We start from the raw sequence: 26490 nt of genomic DNA, 5'->3' as shown, positions 1-26490 counted from the left end.
TTAATTTCTCTCCCTGTTAACAGTTGTGTCCTAGCTGGGTTCTCTTCATGCTGTATTCACTTTGTCCCCACCCCAGATTTCAAGTTGGTCTTTGGAGTACTGAACAGTTGGCCATCCACTGTGGGCCAGAAACTTTTTTAGGAGAGGAAATAGAGTGGTGAACATTATTTCTGCCCTTCCAGAGCTTTCCTTTCCATGGGGACAGAGTAGGGAGGGGATGATAGCTGGCAGTGGTTTCTGGCCCTCTCAGAGGTAGAGAGTGGGTACAGAACCCGAGGGGCCAATAGAAGGCCTCCACCGCAAGCAGTGCCTGGATGCAGCATGGCAGGTGGAAGAGATGTGGATGCTCCATGCTTTGCTGACCCTCGAGGCAGCACTTAGCCAGCTCCCTTGAGTACGCCTGTTGTGTGTTTCTGTGCATGTGCGTGTGTTCTGTTATGGTATTTTTAAAGATCTTCATTTCCACTCACTTTGAAGAATCCAAAGCTCTATAGATGTTATACTCCTTGTGTTATTTCTTTTTTTTTTTTAATTTTTATTTATTTATGATAGTCACACACACAGAGAGAGAGAGAGAGGCAGAGACACAGGCAGAGGGAGAAGCAGGCTCCATGCACCGGGAGCCCGACGTGGGATTCGATCCTGGGTCTCCAGGATCGCGCCCTGGGCCAAAGGGAGCCGCCAAACCGCTGCACCACTCAGGGATCCCTGTTATTTCTTTTAAATATGTTGCCTGTTAGACGGGCTACTACATGTTTTTTTTTAAACAAACGTATTGAGAGATAATTCCTATACCGTGCAATTCACCCATTTAAGATACACAATTCCTTGGTTTTTAGTATATTCACAGTACTGTGCTGCCATCATCACATCTAATTTTTTATAACATTTTTATCCCTCTAAAAAATAAGCCCCATATCTGTTAACGGTCACTGCCATTCCTCCCTAACCTGTCACCCCCAGCCACTTACTACTTTCCTATCTTTATAGATGTGCCTGACCTGGACATTTCATGTAACTGAAATTATATGATACATGATCTTCTTTCACTTAGCCTAATGCTTTCAGGATTCATCCGTATCGTAGCATGTGTCACTAGTTCATTTTATTGCTAAATAGTATTTCATTATGTGGATATGTACCACATTTTTATTCATCCCTTCATGCATTGATGGGCCCTGGGGTCAATTCTGCTACTTGCCGTTGTGAATAATGCCACTGTGAGCGTTCACATGCAAGCTGCCATGTGCATGTATGTTTTCATTTCCCCTGAGTATTTACGTCGGAGTGGGGCTGCTGGGTCCCATGTTAACTGTGTGTGTCTAATGTTTTGAAGAACGGCCAGACTGTTTCCCGTAGCGGCTGCACCCATACGCATCCCCACCAGCGGGGCACGAGGGTTCCAGTTTCTCCACATGGTCAACACTTGTGGTTTGTCTGTCTTCTGGATGACAGCCGTTCTCATGGGGGTGAAGTGGGATCTCACTGTAGTTTTGATTTGCATTTCCCTGGGGATTGATGATGGTGAGCATCTTGGTCATGTGTGCAGTATGTTTTTATACGTCATAGACTTTGGTCCTAGAGCATAAAAGAACATTACAGATCATTCAGCCCATTTATTTTCAAATTAAAAAAACCGAGAGATGAGGATGAAAAGGAGCAGTGGCCACGGGAGAGCTCCTGGCATTGAGAGTCGCAGGCCTAAATCACATAAACTCCATTATCTCTTAATTTCAGTCATATTTTAAATATGATCAGCCATCTGTTTTTCCTATTCTCTAGTTAATCCGTTTTTCAGGCATTGGCATTTGTCTTAGAGTCAACACGCTGACAGCAAAACCACTGTTTCCACAGACACCATTTTGAAGTTACGTCACTCACAGACCGACTGGTCACTCAAACGAACATTAGCGAGCATCTTCTCAAAAAAATGACACAAGAGTGCCACTTAAAGGGAAGTAACTGACCGTGTTTGTTGTCAGGGACAAAGTTTGAGTTTGGGAGCAAAAATCTGGATTTTGGAAAAAGTTCGTGCCCACCCGTGCAGGTGTCAGCTTCCCGGGGCTGCAGGCTCTCCAGCTGAGGCCAGTGGAGATAGGGACCAGTGCTCTCCAGATGCCCAGTAAATAATGTTCTGTAATCATTCGTGGGCCAGAGAGCCATTCAAAGTGCAAGACACACTATTGGATCTTGACGTAGAGACCCCTCGTTGATCAGGAAAGCACCATTTGTCAGGTTAGGGTGTAGTACCACGCAGGTCCTCAGTTACCTGAAAGGACTATTGATTACTCCTCCCTTTTCAACTACAAACTGTAAGAGAGCTGCTCTATTTCTTTCTACATCTCAACCAAACCAACATTCGAATGTAGAAGCAGACATGGGAATGGGAATCCAGCTGTCTTCTATTTAGCCAGATAGTAAAGAGATTAGCAAAAATATAAAAAACGCCACTCTTCTCCCTAAATACTTGTTCATTTTGGGAAATGCAGTTGATCTCTGAACAGTGCAGGTTTGAACCAGGAAAGTCCAGTTATACATGGATTTTTTTTAACAAATATATTACTGCACCATAAATGTATTTTTTTCTTCCCTAAGATTTTCTTAGCATTTTCTTTTCTCTAGATTGCCTTTTTTTTTTTAAGGTTTTATTTATTTATTCATGAGAGACACAGAGAGAAAGAGAGCAAGAGAGGCAGAGACACAGGCAGAAGGAGAAGCAGGCTGCCCGCGGGGAGCCCGATGTGGGACTCGATCCCAGGCCTCCAGGATCACGCCCTGAGCCAAGGCAGACAGACACTCAACCACGGAGCCACCCAGGCGTCCCTAGATTGCCTTTTTGTAAGAATACAGCATGTACTACATATAGCATACAAAATATGTGTTGTTCAATCTTTATGTTATCGATAAGGCTTCCAGTGAACAATAGGCTCTTAGTAGTAAAGTTTTTTGGGGGCAGAGTCAGAAGTTATGTGCAATGGGTCGACATCTCCAACCCATGCATTGTTCAGGGATCAGGTGACCCCAGGTATTCTGTGTCATATGAGATTTTATGAAAGAACTAACATTAATTGTCACGAAAAATGATTTTTCATAAATGTATATTTATATTGAGACAGTGGACTTGTTATTTTGTAATGGGTTCATGGTGTTCTTTTCTTTTTTTCTGGTTTAATTTCTCATACAGTCTATCTACATCAACAGAAAGACTTATACACAAAAGTTCTTTGGGGTCCTTAGTAATTTTTAGGACTTTAAAGAGTTCCTGACTTTAAAGAGTTTGAGAATCACTCTTCCAGAAGGGCACTGCTCAAAGGCCACAGTGTGAGCACCACCAGCTGCTTGTTAGAAATGCCGCTTCTCGGGATGCCTGGGTGGCTCAGTGGTTGAGCATCTGCCTTCAGCTCAGGGCATGATCCTGGTCCTGGGATCAAGTGCCACATCAGGCTCCTCTAGGCTGTAAATCCCAGGAGAGAAAGACTGATTTTTGTCCCCCCATTTCTTCCTCTGAGTTTGGCTGGTGCTTTTCATAAGCTCAGTCGACATTCATTCGGTACGGAGCTTTCTACATAGACAAAAACATCAGAACTGGTCTTAGGTCTTAGTGGTGATGCAGAGAAGGAATTGGTTAGATTGGTAGTGGGATGGGCCAGGAGGCTCAAGGTGCTTTGCATCAAGTGGCCCACTCTAGAACAGCCCACACCTGCAGTTCCGGGTGACGACTGTGGATGAGACACTGTACCCCTTACTCACCTAGGAGACCACGTATATTCCAGAGGAGTCTAGTACAAGCTGTGAAGAGCAGCACTTTTGGATGGTGTGGCTATGCAGATTTTTCCATTTTACTAGATTTTTGTAATTTTTGCAGCTTTTAATAATGATCATATACCACATTTGTCATTTTGTACCACATTTGTCATCATCAAAAACTAATAAATAGGTTTTCTTTACACCACCACGCCTTGTCTATGCAGTGAAGAGCAGTGCTGTCCTTCCCAGATGCTCGCTGGGTTTCCAGGAAAAACAAGTCCATCTCATCATTTTCACCTGTACTGCTTGAAAATGACCAGATAGTACCTCACAAGTTTGTTCTTTTATGCTTAGGGCTCAAGTCCACATTTTCTACTGAGGGCAAAGCAGTGTTTCATGGATCCTTGGGAGAGATGTGCCATCCACAGCCCCGGGGTAATTGTCCTGTGCTCACTTTAAGGTTGACATTGGATGCTCTCCTTCATCTGTGTTTACATCTGATATTCACAGTGTGTCCTGGAAAGCACCACTTGCTGTGAAGGTGGAGATGTTTTGGAAATGGGAGAGAAAAGCATGTTTTGAATAAAGAAGATAGTGTATCAGCCAGTAAAGTCTCAAACGGTGTACAGATTTCTTTCAAGTGAGGATCTAAATCATGCATTCCCCTTTTGTGCTTCGGGGTTTTTTGTATGTAGCCAAAGTCACAGACACGTGAGTTAGAGAGGCGCTGACCTCAGCAATGAGCTAGAAGAAGATTAAAACATACGGTACTGGGCAGCCTGGGTGGCTCAGCGGTTTAGCGCCGCCTTCAGCCCAGGGCATGATCCTGGAGACCCAGCATTGAATCCCACGTCGGGCTCCCTGCATGGACCCTGCTTCTCCCGCTGCCTGTGTCTCTGCCTCCCCCCCCCCCCCGTCTCTCATGAATAAATAAATAAAATCTTAAAAAAAAAAAAAATCTTCAAAAGATGGCTTACTGATATTTAAAATAGAAAAATCATTCTCTGGATTTCAAAAAGTACCATTTTTTTTTTAAGATTTTATTTATTCATGAGAGACAGGCAGAGAGGTATAGACAGAGGGAACCTGATGTGGAACTAAATCCCTGGACCCAGGATCACGGCTAGAGCCGAAGGCAGACACTCAACCACTGAGCTCCCCAGGCGTCCCTGGAGATTTGTTCATATTACTTTGGGAGAATTTCCCTTTGTTTTGTTTGATGTTTTTAAGTTATAAAAGAAACACACGTTTGTTTTCTAATTGAAATAAATATAAAAGTGTATGAAATTAGAGTTCATTTCACTCCTTTCTCCACCCCTCCCCAATTCTGCCTAAACCCATCCCCACTTCCAGCCAACCAACTTATATGTATTATTTTTTCAAAAGGCTTCTAAGAATTTTGAGGCAGGGTGACGAATAAATTCATTATTTTGCTTTTGTGATGGTTTCACAGGTATATGCATATCATAAATGTGTCAGATTGTACGCTTTAAACATGTACATTTTTTTAAGATTTTATTTATTTACTTGGAAAGAGAGAGAGCATGAGAGGGGACAGAGGGAGAAGCAGACTCCCCGCTGAGTAGGGAGCCTGGTGAGTGACTCCATCCCAAGACCCTGAGATCATGACCTGAGCTGAAGGCAGGCACAACCAACTGAGTCACCCAGGTGCCCCTAAACACTTTAAACACAATAGTTGTATGTGTACAACTCAGTAAAGCTGGGTTTTTAGGCTCCTAAGTAGAAGGCTATGTGTTTAGATTTAGGAGCACTGAGGAGAAATCACTGAGACACGAAGGGCGTTGTGAACCAAGCTTTGGGAACTTGCGGCCCAGAAGCACCCTTTCATAGCAGGTTTTAAAATTAATTCTTAATTTACGTACAGCAAAGTTCACTCTTCTTAGTAAACAGTTATCTGAGATTTGACAAATACTTATAACCCATGTAATCACCAGCACAATCAAAATAGGGAACAGTTCATTACCCTCCAAAAAAACTACACTTGCTACCCCTTTGTAGTCAAGGCTACTCCTCTGCCTGCCCCCACCCCCACTTTTGTCCCTGGCCACCACTGATCTATCCACAGCTCTACTTTTCCAGAGCATCATGTAGGTGGGCTCACATGGTAGGTAGCCTTTTGGGTCCAGCTTCCTTCATTCTGCATAATGGGCTTGGGATCCGCCCCAGAGGCTTGTTCTTGATGACGACCCAGTAGTGCCTCACGACATTGATGTACCACAGCTTACCCATTCCCCAGTGGAGAGGCATCTGGATTATTTCCCATTTGGGGCCATGAAACAACTAAATATTCATATGCAAGTTTGGGGCACAGGTTTTCATTTAACTCAGGTAAACATGCAGAACTATTGGGTCACTGTCATATGTTTAACCTTCTAAACTGTTTGCCAAAGCGACTGTGCTGTTTTTGCACCCTTGCCAGGTGTGAGAATTGAGGTCGCCCTGCGCCTTTGTCAGCATTTGGGATCGTCAGCCCTTTTGCCTCATTTTGGCTTTTTTTTTCTTTTAAAGATTTTATTTTGGGGGGCACTTGGGTAGCCCCACCAAGTGAGCATCCAACTCCTGGTTTTGGCTCAGGTCATGAGATTAAGCCCTGCTTCAGACTCTGAGCTGAGTGTGGAGTCTGCTTAAGACTCTTTCCCTCTCCCTCTGCCCCTCTAACCTCTTTCTCTGTCTCTCAAGTAAATAAATCTTTAAAAAAAAAAAAGATTTTATTTTTAACTAATCCATATACCCAGCATGAGGCTCGAACCCAGAACCCTGGCATCAAGAATCTCATGTTCCACCAACTGAGCCAGCCAGGCATCCCTCTCATTTTGGTTTTGATTTGCATTTCCCTAATGACTAATGATGCTGAGCACTTTTTTTCTTGTGCTTATTTGTCATTTGTAAGTCTTCCTTGGTGACGTGTCTATTCAAATTATTTGCCCGTTTTTTAATTGGGTTTTCTGTTTTCTTATTATTGAGCTTGGGACTTCTTTACATGTTCTATATACAAACCTTTGCCAGTTATATGATTTGCAAATATTTTATCTCAGTCTACAGCTTGTTTTTTTTTTATTTTGATGGTGTCTTTCACAGAGTTTTAGTTCAGATGAAGTCTAATTTATGATTTGTTTTTGTGGACCATGCTTTTTCTGGTGTCATATTTGAGAAGTCTTTGCCTAACCCGAACTCCTAAAGATTTTTCCTCTAAAAGTTTTGTGGCTTTATAGTTTTACATTTCATATTTAGGTCTGTGATTCATTTTGGCTGAGGTTCATTGTTTGGCATATGGATGTCTAAGTATTCCATTCGTTGAAAAGAGTAACCATTCTTTCAAGCGCTTTTGCACCTTTGTCAAAAGTCAGTTGACCATACTTGTGAGTCTATTTCTGGACTCCATTCTGTTCCACTGATTACGATCTGCTCACTGATACCATATGGTCTTCATTACCATCACTTCACAGTATATTCTGAGGTCAGGTAGTATGAATGCTTCAATCTTTTTCTTTCTCAAAGTAGTTTGGTTATCTAGTTATTGTACCTTTCCATATGAGTTTTAGAATCAGTTGTCATCTACAAAATATTCTTCAGAGGTTTTGATTGGAATTGCATTACTGTGTAGATTCGGGCAGAGCTGATACCTTAGCAGCATTGAACTTTTCAGTCCATGAACATAGTATGTCTCCATTTTGGCATTCCTTGTTTTGTGCCTTTCAGCGTATGGATCCTACATGTATTTTTTTTAGACTCATAAACATTTCACCTTTCATGCTGTTGTAATTAGGGCTGTTTATTTTCTAATTGTCTCTTTTTTCTTGCAGTTCTGTCCAGTTTTACATCGTCTTATTCAGTGCATAGATATTAGTATTTATTAGTTGGTTCCTCTGTCATTATGGAGTGACCCTCTTCATCCCTGTTCATGTTACTTGCTCCAAAAACTACTTTGTCTGATGTTCATATAGACACTCCAGCTCTCTCTTGACTAATACAATCCTGATAGGGTTTTTTTTTTCCCTTGCTTTTACTTTTGACCAGTTTGTATCCTTATATTTACAGGGGGCTTGTTGCAGATAGCATGGAGTTGAGTGTCACTTTTCTGTTCATTCTGAGAGTTTCTGCTTCTTGATTATAAGAGTGTGCAGACCACCGACTTTCAGTGTGAAGGCTGTCCTGCTGTCCGTGTGCCTTCCCCAGGGCGACACCTGGGCTCTATCAGGAAAGCAGATCTGAACTAACCTCACAAATGAATAAAGGCCCAGAGTTTCTTTTATGATTGCCACAGGGATTTTTATTATTTGCCTAAATTTTATATTACGTTCTTCAAGTTCATCAAAAATCCAGTTAGAATTATGTTTAAGAGTGTATTCAGTGTGCAGATTGCTTTGTGGAGAAGTTATCTTTATAATAGGATGTCTCTCCCCACTGGGGCACAAAGTTTCCTCTGTTCACTCATGTAAGCTAGCGTGCCCTTTATTAGGGTTTTTATGCTCCCCCACTGGGGCCTTGTAACTGAGCAGTGGGCCCTCGGTCACTTCTGGGACTGTGTCCCTGGGCTCCTCCCATTAATCGTGTTCCCTAATTACATTGCTGTTTGTTTTGTATTTATATTTTTGGATTCTGTACCATAGCCCAACTGCAATGGTCTGCTATCGTCTCTGTTGGTTTTTCCAGATATGCTGTAACATTTACAAATATGGTTTTCTGTTAAAAAAAAAAAAAGAAGTAATAATGTTGATGGGCTCCCTCCCCACTTCCCCCACCCCCGCCAGCCCCAAAGTGTTATCTCCTGTGACTCTGAGAACTTAGTGTTTCTGTCTGTGGGAGGAAGAGCCTCTGGAGGAACTGAGATTTGGCCCTTGGTGGACTCACCTTTATAAATCCTGTTCCTGTGAATGACACAGAATATATCAAGTAGTGGAATAACCTTTGTGATTTAGAGGAAGAACTGAATGACCAACCTTCCCCTGACTCATTGTCTCTGAAATTAGACTATCAGTGTTCTTTTGTGTGGTGTCCCTTCCTATCCTAAACCTTTCTGTGTTCTGCCAGAGTGCAGTTCCCTCATGGCGTGAATGTCTTATTACTTCCCCGCTCTGGACGTGAATGTCACAGACACAGAAAGGCTTCATGATACTGCTGAATCGCAGGAATTTCCCACAAGGTTGCTTGCTTCTCAAGCCGGTGTGGTTTGCATCTAATTCAGTAAATTTAGCACTCCGGAGAGGAGCATCTGCGCGGCTGATTTTAAGTACTGAAAGTAGGAGTATGGAGCAAGCTGTGAAAGCAGGTGCTTCCTAATATTACAGAGTCTGTCCATGCCCCACACGGCCGTGTGCATCACGTACGTGCACACCCGCATGCATGGTAACCACACAGGCCCAAAGCAGGGAGAAGATTCACCCTCTTTCTCCAAGGCATGGGCAGGTTTTTTTGGTGCACAGTTCCTGCTTCTGGGGAGGAAGAGCGCCGGGAGCCTGTCCCCACCCAGCCCTGCCGCCCTGGCCACGTAGCCTGATCCTGGCCATGTCCACACCTCAGGGTGTGCGAAGCTCAGCATGTGTGAGCTGAGAGGGTATAATGGGTCCATCTGGTCCATCCGACCTATGGTACAAACAAGGTTCCCTCGGTTTCTGTGGCCCGAGGATGACAATGACCACCTTCCGTGGTGCTCGTGGCCGCACAGCTTGGCAGCCCCTCCTGACAGCGCTCAGCTGGCCTGACTCTGAAGCTCTTGGCGCTCAGAATTACTGAAACCCAAAAATAATTTGAGATGGCATGCCATTTGCCTTCTGCTCTCTTTTCCAAATGTTAGTTTTATACAGTTATTTCCAGAGACGAGCATTGAATCAATGCAATGTACTGTGGTAGGAAAGGTGGGTAGAAGCTCCAGCGGGAGATTATTTTGTCATGTGAAAGGGATGACTTCGTATCAATCCGAGGTGGCTAAGAGAAGACTTCCTGGGTCTGAGGGGTCCTTCAAGGATGCTGAAAAGAGGATTATTGCCTTAAAAGCAAGGCGGTCCAGCACCCCTGCAGACTCCCGACTCCGGAGCTGCTGGGATTTGGTGCCCATGCAGGCGCTGGGGACGGGCCGTAGGTGACCCCACACCGCGGTCTGAGCTTCAGCTTGAAGCTGGGACAGTAGCTTCACTGCTGGTCGACTCTAACCAGTTTACTAAGAATCTTAACTAAGCAGATGTGTCAGAGTTCAGTCAGAGAAACGACCAGTAAGAGAGAGAAACAGAGACAGCCTGAGAGATGATTTCCAGGAACTCCCTGGGGCAGGAGCTGAGGCTGCCCCGACAGGGGGATTTTCTTCCTCCTCGGGGGAGAAACCACAGTCCTGCTCTTCTGACTTTCCAGCTGAGTGGATGAGGCCACCCATGTCCTCCGGGTACTCTCCTGTGCCTAAAGCCAGCCGGTGGCAGATGCTGACCACGGCTACAAATACCTTCCCGAGTGATGCTCAGATGAGTGCTTGATAACGGGGCGCTCCCGGGCTAGCCATGACCCCTCAGACCTTGCTTCCCTGCCCCTGCGTAGTCTCCGTGGGGACAGCTGCCCCACCTGGTGTAACGCGTCAATCCCCGAGGGCCGCCTGGCCAGCGAGGGACCTGCCAGGGGGCAGCCGCCACCCTCATGCGTGCTCCCTTCCCGGGTGGGCCTCAGTCTCTGAGAGAGGCGGGCGTAGCATGCATCCACCTGGCTGTCTTCAAGGCACCCTCCCGTCTTGGGGTAACTGTCTTGACACCCCCAGCCATTTGGCTTTGAGGGAAAGGGTAGCAAACCCAGCGCAGGAAGGCCACACGCCCACGCGGGCCCCAGGCTCCATCTGACTCCACTCTCCGCACTTCCCTAGCCCTGGAGGGAGGGCTGAGGGCCCGGGGAGACGGGGCGGCCTGCTGCCCCTCGCCCGCCTGTGGCCTTTCCTTGGCGAGGGAGCTCCTGCTGTCTCCTTGTTCTCTTCCATGGGCTTTGGGATCAGGGTGCCAGGAGAGCCCCTGCTGCCCCATCCCCCGGGGGCCAGTGACAGGACGTGCCTCCCGTACCTCGCAGCACCTGTCACCTCCGTTGCTTAGTCACCTGTCACTTGGGAGGCCTCTTCCAGGACCCTGTTCATAGCTTCCAGACCTTGTTTACTTTCTATGTATGTTTTTGGAGTATTATTCTTGGTTTTACAAAAGGATTTTTTTTACTTGTTTCTGGATTTCCTTTTTTTTTTTCCAGTACCTTCCATTCCTTTATTTTTTTTTTTTTAAGATTTTATTTATTCATGAGAGACGCACAGAGAGAGGCAGAGACACAGGCAGAGGGAGAAGCAGGCTCCATGCAAGGAGCCTGACGTGGGACTCGATCCTGGGTCTCCAGGATCACACCCTGGGCTGAAGGCAGGCGCTAAACCACTGAGCCATGCAGGGATCCCTGGTACCCTCCATTCCTGTTCTCTCTCAGCCCCATTGCTGTGATTCCTTGCATCCACTCCTCCTCTTGAACAGCACAGACCACAGATATTTGAGGCTCGGGGCTTTCATAGCTGATGGTGTAAAATGGGAGCATTTTCCTTCCCAGAACATGATGTTAGGGGCTCAGAGTTCACCGTCAGTAACAGCCAAGACCAGAAGAAACAACGGATGACCTTGAGATTTAGCTCAGTCTCTACGAGACTGGTCACCTGAGCAGCAGGTTTGCCCTGGACTGTCCGCAGCTACCTCCCACTCGTTGTCATGGAGCTGGGTCTTACCTTGCCTGGCAGGTGTTTGGATTTTGTGCTTTGGGGGGTGAGGGGGCGGAGGCCTTGCTTTGATTATCTGTGAGAGCCAGTCAGCAGAGCCCAGGCCTGTAACCCACCTACGGCAGGTACAGAGCTTCCGTAAGGTAGCTAATCACATTTAAACTTACTACAAAAGAAGAATAAGTTATAAATTGATGATATACAAAAACTAAACATTTATATCACAAATTTATCAGTATATGTTATGCTTTATTTAGAAATTAACCATGTGAGAAAAAAAATAAATTAACCATGTGGACATTAAAGTATACCTGTGCTCCAGAGAATTCTAGGTTTTATGTAGAAACACCTGTAAAACACTGACTTTTATGAAGTTGGAAATAAATGGAGCATAGAGTGGGAGAAGGTGGTGAAGGACAATATAAAAGAAAGGCAGGTAGCAAGTTGTCGAGGAGGTCATTCACATTCTCAAGAAATCTCTTCCGAAGTCATTTCCTTGTGAGTCCAGAGAGACTAAGGCCATGAGCGTCCCGCCCTGGGCACACGGCCGGCTGCCCTCTGATGGTTCTCTCGGTGCTGAATGCAGGCACTTCTGGGGCAGGAGACCAGTTCTTTAATCTCTGCTGCTTCCTGCTCAAGCCCATCCTTTTCTTCCCAGCACTACACCCGCCTCCTTGCTCTGCACTTACTGGGCACAGTGAACTCATCGCTGCCCCCCAGCACTGGTTGGTGCTGGTTGTCCATGAGTCTGGCAGCTCAGAGTCGAGCAGGAGTCTCGGTGGCCATCTGTGCCAGGTTTCCTGTTGCAGCTTTGACCCACTCTCGGGGATCCACACTGCTTCTGAATCTTCAGAATAAGGACGAGCCAGATAACCACTGGGAGCAGCTGTTGTTAGAATTTAAATGATTTCTCTTAATGGTCTTTTTTTTTTTTTTGTAATGTTTTCTGTAAATATCTTGAATGTCCTGGTTATAATTCAAGAATATGTGGATTTTAGTTTGCAGTTAACATGTTTCGAACGTTACCACCTTCCTCCAATCCTACGGGAGCAGAATTTGACCCCGAGGAAGACGAGCCCACGTTAGAAGCAGCCTGGCCTCATCTACAGGTACTGAACTCTGGGAGTGCCCCAGCAACAGGGGCGTGAGTTGAGTGTGTGCATTCTCAGGGTTTTTTCTCTAAAGCGAGTGAACTGGCCCTAGGGCCTCACTCCAGCTGATTGCAGGTGGACCGCTGACCTTGCAAACCTGTGCAGATAAGAAAGGTATTTTGAGAAGTGAGAACATTGAATGGGTCTTTTTGTCTATTTGGAATTGTCAATGTGTTTGTAATGAAAGTGACCCCTTTGTTGATAGCCATCAAATCGAGGCCTTTTGCAGATAGATGCTTCCCTAGTTTTCAGCACTTAGATTTAACACACCCAAAGGCTCACCTGCTGACTCACCTTTTTCTGACACATTTGTAAAGTAGAAATTGCTCATAGATCAGGCTGGATGCCTGAGAAGACACTGAGCTCAGCATGAGCAGAGTGTGCACAAGCCATGCACCACCTTGGGGCCTGGGTCATCCACAGGAGGGGAGATGGAGAGGTGAAAGTTGGGAACGAGCTAGATGGGGACCCAATTACAAAGGGGGGGCTATCTTCGGGACAGAACATCCCCCAAGGCATGTGGGATTGCTGTGTAACCGTGACAGCATACAGCCCACTCATGAAGGGGAGGAGCATCCCAGCCCCGGGTGACTGTCTGTGACCCGCTCACCAAGCAGTCCCAGCTTCCTGTCCCCCAGGCCCTGGCAGGACACGTGCTCATGGTGGGCTGCAGATCCCGCCGCTCACTGTCGTCTCCCAGCCACGTCAGTTAGGTGCCAGTGACCCCAGCCATGGGTATCATTTCGTTTAAATGCCGGTTAAGGGCATAGTCCGTGGTTCTGAGCTAAATAAAACAATTACCATCATCAATTATAATTAAATTAAGCCATGGTATTTGGTATTAATTCTGTAGATAAGCGGCTTTTTTTTTAAGGCTAATATTTTCAGAGATTCAACTCGTGGTGTACTTTTAGTCTCCATCTAATAAAATACCATATTATTTGACTCATTGTTGTTTTTTTTTTCCTCCTAGCTTGTTTATGAATTTTTCTTAAGATTTTTAGAGTCTCCAGATTTCCAACCTAATATAGCGAAGAAATATATTGATCAGAAGTTTGTATTGCAGGTAAGGTACAAATTAGCTGAAGCTACGAAAGTCCTAATCTGCAGAGCAGGAATACTGATCCACTAAGTGTCTTTTTCTTCTTGAAGCTTTTAGAGCTCTTTGACAGTGAAGATCCTCGGGAGAGAGATTTTCTTAAAACTACCCTACACAGAATCTATGGAAAATTCTTAGGCTTAAGAGCTTACATCAGAAAACAGATAAATAATATATTTTATAGGTAAGTCAGCGTGTGGGTGACATTTCTCTCTTTGCATGATGACGATCGCGATCTTACTCAGTGCCCCCTACCCCATCATTCCCTCTTTGCTCGCTCCCCTCCCTCACCAACCCAGCACCTCTGCACACGTCCTTCCTCTGTTTCCATTTTCACCCAGCTGTCCCGTTACCCTGGGTGTGGGGCCATCCAGAACCTGTCCAAAGCCAGCTGTCACTCCTTTCAACTGCGAGTTACTTCATCCTCCCCGATAGCATCTCAGAGAGAAGGCAGGAGTGGGGAGCAAAGTGGGGACCCTTAGAAATGCTCACAGGCTGGAGAACCACACTAGAGGTCTGGAAACCCTGGCGTCCCAGGCCTGCAGGACTGCAGAGACTGGTCCGTCTGGGGAGCTAGGTGCAGAAGTTGCCCTGTCTGGGTTTCTGTGGAAGAGGGCACAGCCCCATGGCTCATGAGAGGATGTTCTGTGGCATTCCAAGTGCAATATTCACCTTAAGCCCGCGCCCCCGCCCCCCGGTCCTGGCCACCGCCTCTCATTGATTCTTAAGATCTGAACACCCTTCCACCCACCCGCTGACATCTGCACGGTTCTGCTGCTGTCTGAGTCACCCGGGGTGACTAGCCATGCTTGGATGGATGAGCCCCACCCCTGGGCGCTGCCGTGTGTGGGTGTGTGGGTCCGGGCGGGCCTTCTCACTTGAGTCTCTGCTCATCTCCAGGCTCCTTACCCACTAGTGCCTCCCAGAACATTCTTACCAGCTGCCCTTCTCCACAGCCTCGCAGGCTTCTAGACACACCCCCTCCCCAGAAAGCCTCCCTGGCTTGGCAGGCAGGTCTCCCTCTGGGGCAGGCATTGTGCTAGCGGCTTTATCACACTTCCAGTGACCGCTTTGCACCTGGCCTGTGGTGGTACCAAAAGAATGTTGATGAATGAAAGACTTAATGTTTCTTATCTGTCCCTGGAAAGTTTGCTATGAGCAGTTTACTCCAAGAATTTGGGCTTGCCTGGGTCATCTTGCCCTTGAAGGCCCTGATTCCAGGATGGCTAAGGTAGTGAAAATCCTAGCAGTGACAGGTCCCCTTGTGAAAGCAGGTGGGTTTCACCCAGTCTAGCCATAGAGCCGGAGGGAGAGTGACATGCAGGATCGCCAGGAGCACCACAGAGCCCAGGTGGTTCCCTTCTTAGGCATCATGACCCAGCAAGGGAGACAGGGGAGGTGAGACAGATGGAGACACATGGGTGTGGGAAATAAGATCCCGCCACGGAGACCAGCAGCCTCTGGGGATTCTAGAAGCCGTCCCTCTCATCCTCGGCGTCCCCTACCCTGCCCTCCGCAGTCATCGGGGCATCTGCTCCTCTCTCTCATCTTCACACTTGATATGACATCCAGTGTTAGAGCTGCCAGTTCCTTTGAACCCGTTCCAAGTCCCCCACATCCCAGGACTGGGCACCACATATGATCAGAGAAGGACATCCCGTTTCCTGGGTGTTGTGTTCCCCAGTTCATGCTTGTTGGTATCATGATTCCTTTTGAACGAGATCATTACGTGGCAGCAGTTTTTATCAAAACATTCTATACATTATTTAAACAGCAAAGAACAGGTACAGTTTAAATAGCCTTTTAGGCCTAAAATTAAAGCTCTACGTAAAGTGAGGTTTTGTTCGTCAAAATATAGGTTTTGTTCAGATCACAGAATCACAAATCATGAAGAACCTCAATAGAGTAACTAAAATATTTAAATTATTTAGAAGTGATTGCACATAGTTTAGTTTGTTCTCACTGAGCGCCCAGTGCTGGAGGGTGGCGCTTTTGTGTTTTAGCGATCTTTTCTCTATCATTCGTGATCTGTGCAATCAAAACCAAACATGTTACATGGATCTAGTAGTTGATTTAGTCTCCACCTTCCACACCACTCATATCATGCAGAAAGGAGGTAAGGAGAAAAACCGTGAGAGAAGTACCCCGCTCATCGACATTCGTGGCACGACCCCATCCGTAAGAAAAGATAACTCCAACCTGTCCGGTCCATCTCATCAATAACGTCAACATAAAGTCCCTGTTTGTGAAGTTTCTCCTTCTAATGAGCGTGTTCAAGGTGTGAGATACACAGAGATCTGCACCGTTGATAACCCAGCCATGGTGAGCTGGAGCCCAGGTGGATGGGGCGGACCAGGGCTTCAGATCCATCTGCGTAACAGACGGCCCCACCCCGTAGCCACTGCAGTCAGCAACCACGGATCACTGACCGCAGTTCTGTAATCGGAACTGGACTCTGGGCAGTTCTGCTGCCCCACGTGGTCTGCGGGGGCTGCCCCACGGTGGCTCAGGGCAGGTCCTCAGCCGGCTTTCAGGACCCACCAGTCCTCTGCGAGGCTCGGCCCATCTCTGGCACAGACCCGCTTCTACCTTCTGTGCTGATAAAAGCTGCTCACAGGAAGACAGAGCCACAGGGAGGGAGACCGATTCCACCTCTCCCCGTGAGGCTCAGGGCACATCCCACCAGGAGGAAAGGTATCGATCGTGTCTTTTTTGGAGACTGTCTCCAGAAGCAGGTTCTGGCTCCATTTTTAGAGAGTCCCAATCCCTTTTTTGCTGGAAGAGTGAGAAACTAGACTATTCTCCATGCGTCTTTATGGCTTTCAACCCATTCTGCACCTTCTTCTCTTTCCTCTTTTGGAAAAAGTAAGGAGAACTATGCCTGTTTTCTCTTTTTTAGATCTGCTTCAAATCAGGTCAAAATAATTAGAAACAAAGAATTTATCATGCCAATCCAAGGGGCACCTGCACCCCCATCCTCATAGTAGCAATATCCACAATAGCCAAATTATGGAACGAGCCCAGATGTCCACTGACAGATGAAGGGATAAAGAAGATGTGGTGTATATATACAATGGAATAGTACTCATCCAGCAGAAAAATGAAATCTAGCCATTTGCAATGATGTGGGTGGAACTAGAGGGTATGATGCTGAGCGACGTAAGTCAGTCTGAGAAAGACAATTATAGGATTTCACTCATGCGGAATTTAAGAAACAAAACAGAGAAGCATAGAGAAAGGAAGGAAAAAAAAGATAACAGAGAGGGAGACAAACCATAAGAGACTCTTAACTCTAGGAAACAAACAGGGTTGCTGGAGGGGAGGCGGGCGGGAGGATGGAGTAACTGGGTGATGGGCACTAAGGAAGGCACATGATGTAATGAGCACTGGGGGTTTTATACAACTGATAAATCACTGGATTCTACCCCTGAAACCAATACTACACGCTGTACTAACTTGAATTTAAAAAAAAAAAAAAAAAAACCCTGTTGAAAAGAGAGAAACAAATCTATCAGTAAGACTATAGTCCTGCTGATTTAGGAAAACAAAATGGCTTAGAGCTGAAGGCCGTCCTTGTTCGAATGGGAGCACTGGAGCGTCTAGATCCCGAGCGGGGCGGAGGCCCAGAGCCCAGCCCCGAGGTCTCCGCGTGCCCTCCAGGCTGCCGACGAGGGGAGCGGTGACTCAGGCGGCGTGGCTGCACTCTATACAGAGCTATAACTTGGCACATGGAAACAGAAAACGCGCGATGCACAAGGGAGCCCTCAGGTTGAGTTTCATAAATTAAAGTGTTTCTCAGAGCAAAGGCACCATGGAGGGGTGGGGACTCCTTGGTGCCAGCTTCCCGTCTCCAGGCAGGTGCAGTGTGGAGGGCAGCGGGGAGCCGAGGGGCCCCGTCACCTGCAGTACAACCACACCGCCCGTTTCTCTCCACCCGGGTGCCCGGGGCCATCTGGGTGACCCCACCTCACCCTGGTGCATGGCCAGACTCGTCTCTGTGGCACGGTGGTTCTCTGTTCCGGTGGTCGCAGCAGACCCGTGTGACACCCCCCTGCGTGTCTGCCTCACGGCCTGCTCCCCGCTGCGTTTTGCAGACCTCCTCTCCAGCCCTGCCCTCCTCCTCCTCCTCCTCCTCCACACCACCCACACATCTTTCAGACCCTCCGAGAACGTAGAGGTCTTAAGGCCCACCCTTTGGGAATATTTCACATCCTCTAGATTGTTTGACCTCTTCTTTACCTTGAGGTCTCCATTCCATTGTTGCAAACGTGGACAACGACACTTCAGAGTCAGATTTTTTTTTTTTTAATCATCACAAACTCTTATTTTTGGCTTAGAGCAGACTCTTAAACTGCTCGTTGTTGGCCGAAAGGCAGAAGCCTTTTTCAGACACCACTGACGTCAGGCAGGCACCCGTGCCTTGGTTGGGGCGGACTTCAGGCAAGCGAGGTGTGGGCAGGAGTGGGCTCCTGGCTTCTGAGGAAATCCTCGGGGAAGGGAGAGACCGCCCTGCTCGGTGTCCCTGTTCCCTCTCATCGTCGCCAGCCTGTCAACACATGTGTTGCAAGCACAGGACAGATGCCAGCCCCAGTCCTAGCACTGGGGACACAGTGACCAAAAGTCCTAGCCCTGTCCTCAGGCTGACCTCGGGCACAGCAGATGCTGCAAGGGCCCCAAGGAGCCCACCAGGCGGGCACAGCAAAGAGGCTTCTCCAAGGACACAAATAGGCTGCTCATATTGGGGATTCTGGGAGGTGGTGCTTGAAGCCACGTGGGGGCCTTGCAGGGTGTCTGTGAGGCAGTAGGCAGGACGGCCCGAGTGGGAAGGAAAGAACTTCTGCCCTTGCACACACTGGGCAAGTGGAGGCTTTAAAATGGAGTCAGGCGTCAACTTAGGTTGGCACAGAGCAAAACAGGCCTGAGGGATGGGTCGCGGGATGTACATGTGCTGGGGCAGACGGCAAATCCCTCGTCATCACATCTGAGCGGCTCAAGTACAGGTGTTCACGGTGCAAACCTTGCAGCCTTTCTCTGGTTGAAACCTTCCAAAATGTTGGGGGGGGGGGATTTGAGCAGTCCCGTGCACTCTGGCCTCCGGGTCTTCACACCCCCCAACTGTGAGGACTCCTATTACTGAGGATGACCAGGTAGGGGTACCTGTGGCTCCCCCCACCCAAGCACACAGTTTCCTTAGAGGATTTAAGTCTCTTCAGCTCTTCTTTCAGTGTCTAATTCTAAATGGCAAATTGTTTCTTCTAGGTTTATTTATGAAACAGAGCATCACAACGGCATAGCAGAATTACTGGAAATCTTGGGGAGGTGAGTCGTCTCTGTTGCTGGCAGCGAGGGGAGTTGATTTCAGGATGCTCCAGTTCACTGAGTCCGGCAGCCCTCCCCAGAGCGAGGAAAATTGAAACCATTTCCAAAGGAACTAAGATCTCACTTGATGGAAGGGGTTGGTGAGGTCTAGGGTCAAAAGCCACGGATAGGAAACCCTCCTGTGTGCCTGGCTCCACGCACAGATTCTGTTTCACACACCTCATCCAAGACCGTTACCTTGAGAAGGTTTATGTTGACACCTAGAAGAGTGGATCATTTATCCTACATTGGGAGTATTGAGTAAATGCTAATATTTCATGTTGCTTGGATTTTATAAACTTTTCATATCTGTACTTAACAATAATAGACATTTCAAAAATTTCGCCATCTTCATCCAAGTGAAATGCTTGCTGTCATTTTTTTTAAATCAGTGACCCATGACGTTTTGTTTTGTTTTGTTTTTAAGATTTTATTTATTTATTCACGACAGACACAGAGAGAGAGAGAGAGGCAGAGACACAGGCAGAGGGAGAAGCAGGCTCCATCAGGGAGCCTGACGTGGGACTCGATCCCGGGTCTCCAGGACCATACCCCAGGCTGAAGGCGGCACCAAACCACTGGGCCATCGGGACTGCCCGACCCATGGATTTTATATCAGACTTCCAGCCCTCTGTTCCCGGGGTTCCACAGCTGAAAAGCTTGGAAGGCTCTCTCCCAGCACCTTCCTTGGGGATTGAGCTGCATTAGCAGCTAAAAGGTTCCGAGGGACCTGCAGAGAGGGCACCTCTCTACATCCCCAAAGCTTTGGGAACACAAGCCTCTCTCAGGCAACAGTGTTGTCATCTGGTCGATCTGTGCTCCAGTGGTGAGAAAACTGTCCTTGCTATTTTAGATATAATTTGAAAAAACCGTTAGTCCTCGTGGAGAATTCTACGTTGACCAGTTTTGGCACACTCAGCGGGTTTCTCCCGCTCAGTAGAGCGTGGTGAGCGGTCAAGGGCCCTTCCTAGGTGTATGACCTCCCGTAACTACTCTTGGCTGCTGTTTTCTTAGTAAGAGGGGGAGGGATCCACTCACCTCCTAAGAGTCGAGGAGGGTGTGCGACCGTGTGAAGCGTCCGTGCAGCCTGGCATGTCACACACAGGCAACTCTGGGCTCCCTGCTGCTAGGATCGATAATTTTATCCTTTCAGAAGAGGTGTTTGACCTTGACGGTCTCCCCCGATGTGAATGAGCAGGCCACCCCTGGTGCCCACCTCAGACAACCCCTGCCTGCAGCACTCCTGTGCCCAAGGCCCCTGGATGGTGCGGGTCCGTCTAGAAATTGCCTTAACTGCTCTGTAGCTCTAACACGTGTCTGTGCTTGCCGAATAATAAAACCAAATAGTAAGAAAGCCCACTTGCCCAACTGATAAACCAGTAGATAAACTACTTGACGTTAGAGACAAAGCTTCAGTTTGGAGTCCAGGAATAAGACCCCCTTTCTATGTAGAAGGGAGCAGCTTCCTGGCTGATTCTCACCCAGCTCCCACTTGGACACTTGGACTCTATCCATCCCACCAGCATTAGAATAACAAGCCCGAATCTCTCCAGGGAAGCGTGAATTCCTAAAAATAGGCAAAGGTCAAGGGAAGGTGCCGGGTGTGGACAGCCCACCCGTGGAGCGGGGCGGGGACCCCACCTGAGCCTCCCGGCCTCCTCCGCCTGTCTAAAGGAGGCTTTGCCCCCGGGGTCATGCTCTTCTGGGTAATGCCCTGCAAACCCAGAGTTTTAGAATTATCTTACACTTAAAGAAAGAAATGACAATGCTTCTTGGAAGGTTTTTAATTTTCTTTTTAGTTTCCACTAATATGCTCCTCTTTTGTGCAACGTACATTTTGCTTACTGATTTTTTTATGCTGGAAAAAAAAGGCAAGTTTTTTTTTTTAATCTGGAAGTTGTAAATATTCAAACTTTGAATAAATTCTGTTTTCACAGTATAATTAATGGATTTGCCTTACCACTAAAAGAAGAGCACAAGATTTTCTTACTGAAGGTGTTGCTACCTTTGCACAAAGTGAAATCTCTGAGTGTCTACCATCCACAGGTAAGGGGTGCTCTGCAGGACACGTAGGTGGGGACGTGCGCTAGCATGGCATCTCCGTGTGAGCATTGGTCTAAGACACAGAATTCCACCCTGTTACCTGGGAGCAGGTCTTTGTCGTGTCCCATTGCTGATGTAGGTTCTGGTGCTAATTGAAAGCATACAGGGGTAAAGAAATTCCCTTTTAAGAAGATCAGAAAACTCTCAGGAATGGAGAATTTCAGAATTAGTTCTAAACACAGAGAAGAGGGTGACTCACTTGATGCCCTGCGTCAAGAGATCTCAGAGGAAAAAAAAAAAAAGAGAGATCTCACAGGAAGCTTTCTGTTGTGGGATTTAAAATCTGACTCCTTTAGGAAACTGAGTGGGGAAAAATCAGAGAGGAAGACAAACCGTGAGAGACTTCTGACTCTGGGAAACAAAGACCCCATTGCAGGAGGCGAGGGTGTTGGATGGGGTGACTGGGTGACAAGCACTAGGAGGGCACTTGATGGGATGAGCGCTGGGTGATAGACTATATGCTGGCAAATTGAATTTAAATAATTTTTTAAAAAACATAAAATCTGGCTCCTTTAAGAAAAAGCCTCTCTATGTCTGTGGCCAATGACATGGTCTAAGAAAAAGGTGGTTTTTTTGTTGTTTTTTTGTTTTGTTTTTTTTTCTTTTTTTTGTTTTTTTTTTTTAAGTAAACTGTGGGCTTTCTGCAGTTGTGGAAATCTAATGACAGTTACCCTGAAAATTTGGCCAGTGAGTGATTACTACCTGGTCAGGCGGCTGCACGGACTCGGGAGACGTGGCCTCCCCTTCACTCTTGCACTTGTGAGCCCTGCACGGACAGGTGCTGAGTGTCGGGGACAGGGCGGCCCCCAGCTGCGGTCCGGTCCCCTGCGTGATCGCTGGGGGTCTGAGCAGGTGCAGGCCCGACAGCCAGCGGGCACAACACGAGTCACAGGAAGTGAATTCTTTATGTGATAATAAGGACGTTGGCTTCCTGGGACGTGTTTTACTTTGAGGTGGGTTTTTTTTTTTTTTCCACCTCCTTTTGCTGTTAACCTGGTGATCGTAGCTTTACATCTAGCCAGATCGTTATCTCAGCTGTTCAGTGGTTTAAGGTGGAACCAGATTTTAATTTGGTTTTTCCCCAGCTGTTAGATTCCTCGTTCATTGTATTCTCTAAAATAATCGTGAGGGAAATCCCCTTCAAACCCGGGCTGACCTGTCGATGTTAAGCCCAGAAGACCGTTTGCTGATATTTTTAGCTGTTGGACCTGGTCCCTGAGAGTCCCCCTGAGAGCCCCAGAGGATGCGGAGGGCGCGGGGGCAGCACAGGGCACCAGGAGGCAGAGCAGCGCTGCCGTGTTAAAGCGAAATGCTAATACCTCCTCTCCGTGCACTTTGCAGCTGGCGTACTGTGTAGTGCAGTTTCTAGAAAAGGACAGCACCCTCACTGAACCGGTGAGTACGCGCCCCGGCCGGGGCCTGGCCCTGCTGCCAGCACGCCGCAGGATGTGGCGCATGGGCGTCCCCAAACGGCAGTGTCACCGCAGCTCTGCTGGCCGAGTAGTGGTTGAAACCACTTTTTCACCTTAAGTCACACAACTGATAAACACGCCGGTGTCCCTCGCGTGTTAGGTGTTTTTCAGAGTGTGGTCACTTGAGTTACACGTTCCTCTACTGCGGGGATGACGTTACGCCGTCAGACTCGGAGTGGCCGCGGCCGCCGGATGGCGTGCCCTTGAGCACTTTCCCTTCTTGGTTTAAGGACACGCAGCTCTCTTGGGTCCTGCCGGTTGAGGTGACCTGTGACCTTTCCTCCAGGCCCGGGGCTAGCTGCTTTGTGATCACCGCGTCGCCAGTGCCAGGTTGCTGCCGTGGAGCGTGTAGATTTCCAGATTTCTTGGCGTATCACGTTTATTAGAAGTAAAAGGCTATTGTGGCCTAGATGAACCAGGTGGAGCGTGCCGGGGGCCAGGTTAAACATTTGAATATACTTTTTTTTTTTCAAATAGCTTTATTCAGTTATAATTCACATACCCCACAATTTACCCATTTAAAATGGACAACTCAGTGGCTTTTCGGTATATGATGTTATTTTAATTGTGCTTAAGTACACGTCACATAAAATTTGTCATTTTCAATGTACAGGTGAGTGGCATTAACTACATCCCAGTGCTCCGCAGCTGACACCACTATTCCCAGAGCTTTGTCACCCCAGACAGAAGGTCTGCACCCACAGACCCTGACTCCCACTTCCCCTCTGCCCACCCCAGGACCGCTCACCTGCTCTGTCTCTGCTGAGTTTGCCTCCTTGGGGCACCAGGCATGGGTGGAAACGTGCAGGATGTCCTCAGGGTTCAGACAGGCCACGCCCGTGTCAGAGCTCCATCCCTGGATGTGGCTGGATAGACTCCCTGGTGTGTGGTTCACACGCTCCCGTCAGTGAACGCTGGGGCTGCTTCCACCCCTGTGAATAGTGCAAATAATGCAGCTGTGAATGTGGGCATGCAGGTGTCTACGCCAGTCCCTGCTCTTGGAACTGCTGGATCCGCTGGTGATCCTGTGTTTGGCTTCGTGAGGAGCTGCCCCTCTAACCTCCACAGCAGCTGCACAGGGACCCCGCGTTCTCCACATCCTCGCCAACACCTGGTATTGTCCCTTGGTCTGTTCTAGCCTCCAGTGAGTGTGCACAGGCATCTCTTAGGGGCTTTTTGATTTGCATTTCCCTCATGGCTAAAGATGTTGGGCATCTCTTCATCTTTTCATGGCCTGTTGGCCACCTGTGTGTCTGTGGACAAACATCTTCAGATCCACTGCCTTTTTTTTTTTTTTTTTTAATCAGCTAGGCTGTTTTTTACTGTTGAGTAACAAAGTAAGAAGTCCTGAGTCACTTTCGGTGTTTGAGCTGTTGTTTTTTAAGTTACTGTTGGAATAAAAAAGGCAGATGTCATTCCAGCATCTCTCTGTCCCCCTGGCCGCCTTCCACAGCGGTCCTGTGAGGTTGTGAGTCTTACAGTGGAAATACGTGAGGAATCCTTAATGCTCTGTATCTGATCTCTGCTGAACTCCGTGCATGGACACCCCAAGTCACTCACCCAGGAACCGCCACGTCCCCCAGCACCTGCCCCACTCCCCTCCCCGGGGTCCCCACATGCCTCTGCTTCGGCTCTGAGATTCTGGAAGCTTCAACCCCCAGGAAAGGCACCAAACTTACCAGTCTTGAGTATCAAACCTGGAGTGTTTACTCCCGGTAGGTAGGGTTCTCTTTATTCCCCTGACTAAACTGGAGACGCATCTAGGTGGGGAAGGACACCTGAGGTGGCCTCAATGGTCCCGTAGCTCCACACTAACGGGTGAGAAGCGTTACCAGAGATGGTAGTGTGGGAACAGATTTGCACACACCCTGCCTTTGCCTACCTCAGAACTAAAAGGGAAAGGAAAACATGGAAGGAGAGAAAACGCATGCACTTTTCTTCATGACTGTCCTCAGTGTGTATTTCTCACACTCCCCAGGCTCCAGAATCCACCAGACGTGGGGCTGCGTTTACCCCAGGCCAGGCCCCCACGGTAGTGCCCTGGTCCCCAGCTGGGTCCGTCCCAGCCCGAGTCCCAATCCTGTCCCAGCTCACCTCTGTGCCATCCTTCACCTGGGAGTAATGTGAAGGCCCACAGAGGTTTGCAGGAGCGGGAGCCCTTGGCCACACTAATCCGATGGGAGGAGCGAGGTGGCTGCTGGCTTCCACCAGGCCCTTCCATCCTCGATGGGAACCTCTAAGGTGGCACAGGCAGAGAAGCTTCAGGCCCCCGCACACCCACCCTCCCAGGATCTCCACCCAGATTCGCTTCCTGAATCTCCTGCAGCCCAGACAACAGGCGGGTGCTCTCTTGACCAGCAGGTTTTATTTTCTGCACATTAAAAATGTTCAGACCCCCGCCTTGGTGAACTCCTTCCTTTGAAATCCCCGTATCACGAAAATACAGAGGCTGGTCTGTCTCCCTTCAGCATTGAAAGCTTGTCGATGATTAGACGAATGGGGTAAAGTCCTGTGAAGGTGAGTGTCCCCCGGCAGCGCTAAGGAGGACGCGGCACATGCGTGGCTCTCAGGGTCCTGGACCCAAGGCTCTCCAGAAGCCAGTATGGCCAAGGTCAGGAATGTTTAAAGTACGGTCCGTTTAAAAGACCTGCATCCTTCCCGTTTAAGGTCTGCAATTAATATTTTTATTTGTAAACTGCACTTTACAAAGCTCAGCAGCTTTCTGGGCACATTGAACGTGTATGTTATCATATGAAGAATAGGAGCCCATCGGACTGAGGACGGAAGTAAAGTCATGTTCTCTTGTCGTCTGCCTGTTGCTTTAGGATAATCGGCTTTCACTACAGGGCCTGGTGGGAACCCTCTTCTTCCCTGGGGTGACAGGGAGGGGACAGAGCCGCTGGCACACATGCTCGAGCCCACCCGCCCTCCCCAGCCCTGGCCCGAGAGCGGCAGCCCATTGAGTCTCCGAAGGACAGCCCGGTGTGTGATGTGCCCAGCAGCAGGCTGCCTCTTTTGCCTAGATTACGTTACCAGACCCTTGGTTTTTTTTTTTTCTTTTTTTTTCTTTTTTTTTAATCTATTTATTCATGAGAGCGAGCGAGAAAGAGAGGCAGAGACACAGGCAGAGGGAGAAGCAGGCTCCATGCAGGAAGCCCGACGTGGGACCTGATCCCGGGACTCCAGGATCACGCCCTGGGCCAAAGGCAGGCGCTCAACCGCTGAGCCACCCAGGGATCCCCTAGACAGACCCTTCTTTTACAAAACGCTGCTGCACTCTGAAACCGTGGCATCGACCATAAGTCGCTCCAAATAGTGTGAAAAGTAGGTCCAGCGTGGGGCTCCAATTCCAGAAATAAAACCTTTTTCAGAGACGTTAAATAGCTAAACCAGTTGTAGTTTTTGTATCTCACATGTTGATCTATTTTTCCTACTAAAATACCATTTGACAAGGAAGAGTGGATTTGTGACATGACTGGCATCTGCTGTATTCTTAACAGTGGTCCCCACACCGGGGAATAGTAGGTGCTCACTAAATGTCTGTTCAGTGGTTGTGAGCAAAAAGTAGGACAAAAAACATTAAATGCTCTTTTTTTGTTTGTTTAAGAAATTCCCTTTAAAGACAATCGTGTTGTAAATTTTTATGTCAGACTCCGAAACTAGGAGGCTTGTCTTTTTTATAAATGTTGGAATTTTATAAAGTGTAGTATCACAAAAGGTTATCCAGGAGCCTGAAGGTCAAGAGCATTAAGTAGAGTTGTTCTGAATGGATGTTGTTCAAAGGCCGGCCGTGTTTTTAGCCACAGTAACGATGGAGCATTGGCC

General features: G+C 47.8%; 1 protein-coding gene across 9 annotated transcripts in view; it reads left to right on the top strand.

The window, feature by feature from the left end:
• PPP2R5C (protein phosphatase 2 regulatory subunit B'gamma) overlaps window positions 1-26490 on the top strand; it is a 122277-nt gene that overhangs the window by 76263 nt on the left and 19524 nt on the right. For all 9 annotated transcript variants that reach the window (XM_055304084.1, XM_055304081.1, XM_055304082.1 and 6 more), the window contains 6 exons: window positions 12481-12591; window positions 13607-13699; window positions 13786-13916; window positions 18992-19051; window positions 21028-21136; window positions 22535-22588. In XM_055304084.1, the coding sequence (XP_055160059.1) occupies window positions 12481-12591; window positions 13607-13699; window positions 13786-13916; window positions 18992-19051; window positions 21028-21136; window positions 22535-22588 (558 nt within the window). The remainder of the gene's footprint in view (window positions 1-12480; window positions 12592-13606; window positions 13700-13785; window positions 13917-18991; window positions 19052-21027; window positions 21137-22534; window positions 22589-26490) is intronic.

This window comes from Nyctereutes procyonoides, unplaced genomic scaffold (genome assembly GCF_905146905.1).
Source record: "Nyctereutes procyonoides isolate TBG_1078 unplaced genomic scaffold, NYPRO_anot_genome, whole genome shotgun sequence".
In the NCBI taxonomy this organism is placed as follows: domain Eukaryota; kingdom Metazoa; phylum Chordata; class Mammalia; order Carnivora; family Canidae; genus Nyctereutes; species Nyctereutes procyonoides.
Note: the sequence above shows the minus strand (reverse complement) of the source record. Positions and strands in the feature narration are given on the sequence as shown.